Raw genomic sequence first — 8,038 nt, 5'->3', positions numbered from 1 at the left:
GCTATAACGGAAAAAAAAATGAAAAAACATAAACGAAATCAATAAATGAATAACGAAAAAAATTGAATAACATTAAACATAATATATCATTAATCATAATTCATGATTAAAAATAAACAATAAACGTATTTGTAACGTAAAAAAATTGAAAATAACGTTATTTGAAATAACGTTTGTGATTTTTTTTATACATTGAGACCAATATAATTTTTTTTTTAAATCTTATAGTTATGAACAATTCAAAGTTGGCTAACCTGTATTGACACTAATTTATATTTTCCGATTTATTTTATCGCAGGTTTATTTATAAATATTGAATTCATTACTTTATAAGTAAATTTAATATTCAACTAATAATAAAATTATTATCCATTTATGTTCGATTTAATTGGTGAAAAAATGCGGGCGTGTTATTTGGAGTATAATTTGATATAATTTCAAGTTGCTATTGTTGTTTAGTTAGTTGTAGACTTGTTGTCAAATTGTCATTAACTACCTTTCGTTTAATCGTTTATGGTGTATACCTACTTAATAGTTTAACTGATAATGGTTACCCGATCAGTTAGCTCCTTGCTAAAAACTCTAGGAAGATTGAAAATAGGTAATGTAACCTGTCCAACAAATTCTACTAATTTCATAATTCTTAAATAACAGTGTGGATAATTATGGCACAAATAACAGTAGAATTTATTATATAAAAAAAAAAAACAATTCCTTATTTATTTTTAAATTATAACTTTTAACAAAAACGAAAAATTAAAATAACGTTTAAAAATTGAATAACGTTAAGCGGAAAAAATCAAATAACGTTTCAACGTAAAATAACGTTAAACATTAAAATTGTATAACGTTTTAAAGTACAATAACGTTAAACACTAAAATTATATAACGTTTAAATACCCAAAAACGGAAAAACGATATTTTTTTTAGAATTTTAGCCCTGTCTTAAACAACAGAATTTGCATTTTCTAAAGTAACGATAAAATTAGAAACAATAGACCACTTTGAGGAGTATTTAGAACAACTTTATGAAAAATAATCATTAAATTATTTAAATGACTAGTTCAAAAGAGCGGCCAAGTGCGAGTCGGACTCGCCCATGAAGGGTTCCGTAGCAGCAAGTAACATAAATAATAAGTAACTCTGATCGATGTTTTATAATAATAGTGTATTTTTTAAAAAATTAAGTTATTGATAAGTAAACATTATAATTAGGTACCTAAATGATGGGACTTAGATCTAACTATATGCGAGCCCATATAGGCTTGTTTTTTTTTTTATATTTTAGTTGACTGAATGAAAGGTAAATATTGAGGTTAACGATTTATGACATATTAAAAAAAGATTTCTAACTAGATCTCGTTCAAACCAATTTTCGGTGGAAGTTTGCATGGTAATGTACATTATATATTTTTCTTAGTTTTATCATTTTCTTATTTTAGAAGTTATAGGGGTGGGGGGCACACATTTTACCACTTTGGAGGTGTCTCTCGTGCAAACTATTCAGTTTAAAAAAAATGATAATAAAAACCTCAATAACATTTTTGAAGACCTATCCATAGATACCCCACACATATGGGTTTGATGAAAACAATTTTTTAGTTTCAGTTCTAAGTATGGGGAACCCCTAAAATGTATTTTTTTTTTCTATTTTTGTGTGAAAATCTTAATGCGGTTCACAGAATACATCTACTTACCAAGTTTCAACAGTATAGTTCTTATAGTTTTGGAAAAAAGTGGCTGTGACATAGGTACGGACGGACATACGGACAGACAAGATGAATCCATAAGGGTTCCGTTTTTTGCCATTTAGCTACGGAACCCTAAAAACCGTAACTTTTAAATACAATACACCCCCTCTCCACCCCATCAAACAAAAAAATGTTAATTTGGGAGCCGTGATGACACCTGCAAGGACAGTGTTTGGAACAACTCTGTAAAAAAAATTGGAAAAAAGTTCAATAGTGTCGTCAGAAAATGGGTAGGTACATAAAACAGTCCTGTTATTTTATATATATTAGGATTAACACATCATACTATACAGTATACAAGTATTATTAATGTACCATTAGTAGTTGCAAAGTTTTGTATGATTCTCATTAAAAATATATACAAAACAATCGGACGTATTTTATTTTTAACAAAATCCTAAGGTATGTATAGGTACTATAGAAACAATATTATGTCTAGTGCATACGATAAGTGACGACAATTAATTTGTCCGTTTACATCTGGACTTTTATTCTATATTTATTTCTCATGTCATTCTTTAGAATACATGAAATATAATTCTTATCGAACTATATATGTATTTATATTATTATAAAATAATACAATGTGAAGTGCATACAAGCTTAAAAATAAAATTCAAATTCAAACAAATTCAAAAATAATATTTTTTTTATATTCATTCATAATATTATGTTTTTATAATACATAGGAAAATAAATCACACCTTTCAACAATAACTAAAATAAACTACCGGCATTATATTATTACTTGAATGTAGCTTGAAATCTCACGAATTGAATATTAGCTGTTACAATATAATATTATGAAATTACTATTTATATTTTGTTTTTCTGATTTTTCCATATGCATAGGTATACAAATCAAAATTCTCAGAAGAAACTTCTTCCTGTATATTTAATATATTTTATGTTATATATTACGTTTTGTCAGTATGGATTTAGCTCCAGAATAAATTACGTTAAATATTCGTGGATGTACTTTTAATAAAAAAATAAATTCCCAACTTAAATTTCCGATTGGATTCAGCTAACGTTGGATTTTTTTTTATTCCTATTACCCAACAACCGACATAAAAATTGAGTGGGAGATTTAAACATCTTAAATGAATGTTTACAATCAACTCAACCGAAAGATTTATGTGCAATTCAAATTAACTTTTAACCTATTTCTTGAATGGATTCAAATAAATGTCATATAGCATGTAAGAAGAAAACGAATTTTCAGAAGAATGACACATCTAAGCTAAACTAACCTAATAGTGTTGTAAATGTGATTTTTCTTGTTAGTCTAAATTATATTGGCCAGTTCAATGTAGAATATCTTATTAAACTGAAAAAAAAATTCGAAGTAAATGAATGAAATTCCGTGTTATTAATATAAAATTGGCCATAATTGAGGGAAATCAAGCTCTTTTAGACTGCTTATTATTTACTAATTTAAACTATTCTCTGACTGTATAATAATATATTATATGTATAAGTGATACAATTGTACAGTTGTACAATATGTACTTTGCGCGTATCATCATAATAACAAAGTAATTAGAAAAATTTAATTTAAAAAAATTAATTGCAAAACAAATTATAATAATTTAAATTTAAAAATAAGTTTGATTTGGAATCGATTTTTAAATTCGCTGAAAAACTGAAAAAAATACCGTGAACGAATTTCCGTACTAGCTAACGTCGTAAATATTATGATATCCTGCAAACCTCATTCCGATCAAGGCGATTGAAATGAAATGATTATCAACATAGGATTATCTGTCTCATTTTATTCTAATCAGTTATAAGTTACCTTTACCATTTATACGATATAGGTATACCTACTTAATATGATTTTTATATAACAAAATGTCTACCAAGTGGACCACCCATCATCTATGACAGACTATTATTTTTTTCTCATTAGTGTTATTATTAATTATATTTCGTTAAGACGGTATAATTGACGTTAATAATATTAAACATTATTCTAAACCAAACACATAAATACATATTAATACTTATACATTTTTAATCAAATTAAATGCATTTATTTGCGTATAATATGTATAGCGACATCAAACACAGACGTGCTCAATCATTTAGTATGTAGGTGTTGTCATAATAAAAGTACCTACTAAAATAATATACTACCTTAGTGTATTATGTATGTTAGATAAAATAAAAATCGATTTTCGTAAAACAGGAGTGTTATTATACTTTTGTATAAAATGTCTTTGCATATTATGTTGTTGCTTTAACACATTTGTTTAAAATAAATAAAGAAAAACAAAATAACGAATAAGGGTATTCACTGTCCACTTGCATTCAAACATACAATGTTCAATTACTTGTTAATTTGAATTTTATAAGGTCTCCTGGTGAAAACTTTTATTTGATTTCAAATCATTCTACTATTGTTAAGTATTTTCACGCTTCCGAGCTCCGTCGTCATTAATCATTACCCATTAAATACAATTTCTAATTTTTACTTATGTACAAAAGAAAAATATTGAAAATATATTTGTGTCATCGTATTATTTTCATGTCGCAAACAAAATATTATGTTATCCGCGTATTCATCATTTCTAAATATAATGTTTGTCTTTGATATTCGTAATAATAATCAAAAATATGTTTACTTCCCATTTTTATATTGACAAAAATGTAAAAATATATTCAGTGACGAAGGATAACTTATGTACCTATAAGTATTAAGTCAAAACTCATAATATACGGACGTCAGACACACAGACTTGCGTACAAACTACGACTGCGTGTATGTGAATAACATAATAAAGTTACAATGCATGTTTTTTGAAAAACTAATGAGAACAGAATAAGTAATTAAAATTAAAGATTACCAGCATATTGAAACATTAATACTATCATTATGATAAAATAATTAAAACAATACACGTACCTGCAGTATAATAGGTACCTACTATAAATTGTGTGAGTATTTTGTTTTGTTACCTTTTTATTACAAATCTTTGTGAATTCATGTTCAACGTCAATAATAATAATCAATAATATATTTAATTTAATCATATAATGGACAAATAGACTATGGTTAATCTTACCTTACATTTTTTAATACCAATACTTGTAAACTTTAAACACTGGGACAATAAAATTTGCAATATTTGTGAAAAAGTTATGGTGCATTATAAGTAATACGTAACATAAAACTAGTGAAAGTATCATTCTATGTTTAACGTAGTATGATGAATGGACAAAGAGATGTAGTAAAAAAAAGTAATAATAATAAAAGTTTTCATTTTGATGAATGTTTGGTATTTTCCGTGAGTCAAATTTTCTTTCAACTTTCGTTAAACTTTTACTATAAAGTTTTGAACGGAAATTAACTAACGAACTGAATACAACAACGAAAATAAAAATTGTGTTACTTATCTTTTAGCCTTAAATTGTACCTAAACACCAACGATCAACGATCATTCATATGGTAAATGCGGCACGCAAATACATTGCATATACAGGTACCTATGTTATATGTACATTAAGTAGGTACTTATAAGTTATATTAAGCAGACCCAAGGTCTTAGGAACTTATTAACCTATACCTAAGTTATTATCATCAACGTATTATAGGTACATTATAATTATGAGAATCTTCAACATAAAACATAATATTATTTCATCACCTTATCAACGTTGTGAAATAAAAACATGCATAACAGGGAAAACAAAACGTTTAGGGATTTAATTATATTTAATTTTTAAAATAATATTATTATACATTTTACATTATGGTTAAAAGTTAATCTTTTAGTATCTACACAATACACACCTCGAACTTCCATATTATATTATCGTCACGTAAAAAAATTCAAAATTGATTTCATGATGATCATAGTATTTTATTTGTACTGTACATTGCATTGATCTTTGAACGATTTGTACGTAAAAATATCCGTAAACTTATATGTGAAATTGAATTTTTATTGAATATAATGTATTATATCATACAAAAAAAAAAATAACTGGGCAACATATAATTTTATTGGTTGGGATATATTTTTTTAGGGTTAACAATTGCACAACACTCTATAAAGGTCAAGTGTTAGCCATTGCTAACATTTTCGCAGGTATAGAGTATTTATTAAAGGAGCTAAGTCCACAATAATATGATTCAGTAAACTAAATTTCCACTGGGAAATTGTTAATGAAACGTATTGTTGCAAAACCTTATATGGCAGATATATATAATAGTTATTTCAAGAACCAACTAAATATTAGAAAATAATATCTAATATCATCGCCATGTGTATGTATCGACATTCGACAGTAGTTTTAATATATTGTTCTTTTAATATTTGAGAGCAAATGTTTCTTTTTAACAATAAAGATCTTAATATTAATATATTGTATATTGTAATATCGCCTATATCTTATTACACATATATATTAATATATTGTATAACTTCAAGAGTAAAGTTATTTTATCCATACTATAATACTATTAACGGACCATACTGATTTTATGACATCATACAAAAAGTTATAGTATAATTCTTCTTAATTTTTGTATTAATTTATTAAATCAAATCAATGTATTTGTACGTCCATTATACTTGTATCGATTATGGTTTTTGTAAGAGTATATTTTCAAAATAAAATATATGTGTTGTTATTATTAAAAAAATGTTCCAAACCACTTTAGTGCCTCGTTAGACACTAGCTGTAGGAATTATAATAATAATCAATTGGTCAAAGGGACCGTGATGAGAACTACATGGACAATAGGGAGGAACTAGTCTCGAGAAATAAAAAAAACTTAAAATATAATATAACACAACGCACTTACCGGGGCAGAATCGTCCTTTCACCTTTATGGACAATGGAGATGGTAACCTTCTCACCAAGTCCACACAATACGTGGACTCTACGATGCTATCTGAGGACACTGACCTTGGGAACCATTCCAAAATGTCGTTCACATTTAATTTTTCTTCATCGTTTTCTTCCTTTTCATCTTCTTCATCTTCCCTGGGAACATCATTTCGATTATTACTTTAAATAGGTAGTTTTTAACCAGATCACTGAGTAGACACGTCATGAAAAATTCGATTCCTTCAGCCCTTTTGAAAAAAATCAATATCAATAAGTGTGCGGAATATCATCAACGATCAACGTATACACATTACATACATACTCGTCATAACTTATATTATAGTGCCTAATCAAGTACTCAATATTATATGTTTTAACTTTTACTACTAGGTGCCTAGAAGACTGTCATTCGTTTTATTCGTGTTGGCCACGAGAACCCTTTTCGACAGGTAGACTCTCTGTTATGATAAATGGGAAAAGTTAAAAATAATATCGATTTTTGTGCTGCATATTTAATACTACTTCCAACACAGTTTAATAGGTATCGTGTGACAACCCACATATTATCTTTTTAAGTACCTAGCATGAGTCATGATGACATTGCAGTTAACCCTACGCTATTGTATAATATTTACTAATATAATGTAAAATGGTACAACTCAACGAATTTAACTATTATTTAAAAATTATGTAACTTTTAATTAAGTGTGTTTAAACAGTTAATATAGGCGGTACTCGTTTGTCAGAAAAAAATCATTACTTTCACAATCAAAGATAGTAAATTAGATATGTTTGTATCATAATATTATTATTGTACGAGTTTAACTCACAATATTATTGGTACACTTCAATATACTTTACACGGTATTTTATCATAAACCATGGTATTACACAGCGATAACCAATATTGACGATATATTTGCATTTTTCCGCAGCAAGTTTTCGGAATTTTCAGTCCGCTACAGTCAGAATAAACTTCAGAATAATAATAACACTCGCAAGAGAATCGGTTATAATCGATCGACAAACGAACAGTCGTCAGCGGACCGTGAAAATCAATTAAGCATCGCGTGCTCAAGTATTAATATTATTATTATTATATAATTAATATAATATTAAGATACACACATACACACACGTGTAGAGCTGTACGCCTATAATATACATAATATAGAAATGGGGTCGTCGGACGTCTGCAGTAGTGGTGATCTCGCGCAAAGCTCAATGATGGCTACCGATAATACCTAAGTACCGCCGAGAACGCGTTGTTATACGACGTGTACGAGTGGTTCCGGTGTACTTCATAATATAATAATATTATTTTCGGTTATAATTTATTCCGACAATTCGGGAGAGTGCGGGATTACGCGTAGGTATGGTCACATATAAAATAGAGGTCGGAGGATAATCCCTTATCTTCGGTCCGCTACGACTAGCCACCGACTAGC

The 8,038-nt window shown here is 27.8% G+C and overlaps 1 protein-coding gene across 1 annotated transcript in view; it reads right to left on the bottom strand.

Moving 5' to 3' along the window:
- Positions 1 to 8,038, bottom strand: part of LOC100158922 (ankyrin repeat and fibronectin type-III domain-containing protein 1) — a 153,934-nt gene that overhangs the window by 77,303 nt on the left and 68,593 nt on the right. Inside the window, exon 5 of the mRNA XM_016807921.2 lies at positions 6,565 to 6,746. Within this exon, the coding sequence (XP_016663410.1) occupies positions 6,565 to 6,746 (182 nt within the window). The remainder of the gene's footprint in view (positions 1 to 6,564; positions 6,747 to 8,038) is intronic.

Source organism: Acyrthosiphon pisum, chromosome A1 (genome assembly GCF_005508785.2).
Source record: "Acyrthosiphon pisum isolate AL4f chromosome A1, pea_aphid_22Mar2018_4r6ur, whole genome shotgun sequence".
Taxonomy (NCBI): Eukaryota; Metazoa; Arthropoda; class Insecta; order Hemiptera; family Aphididae; genus Acyrthosiphon; species Acyrthosiphon pisum.
The sequence above is the reverse complement of the archived record's forward strand: the minus strand, read 5'-3'. Positions and strand labels throughout refer to the sequence as shown.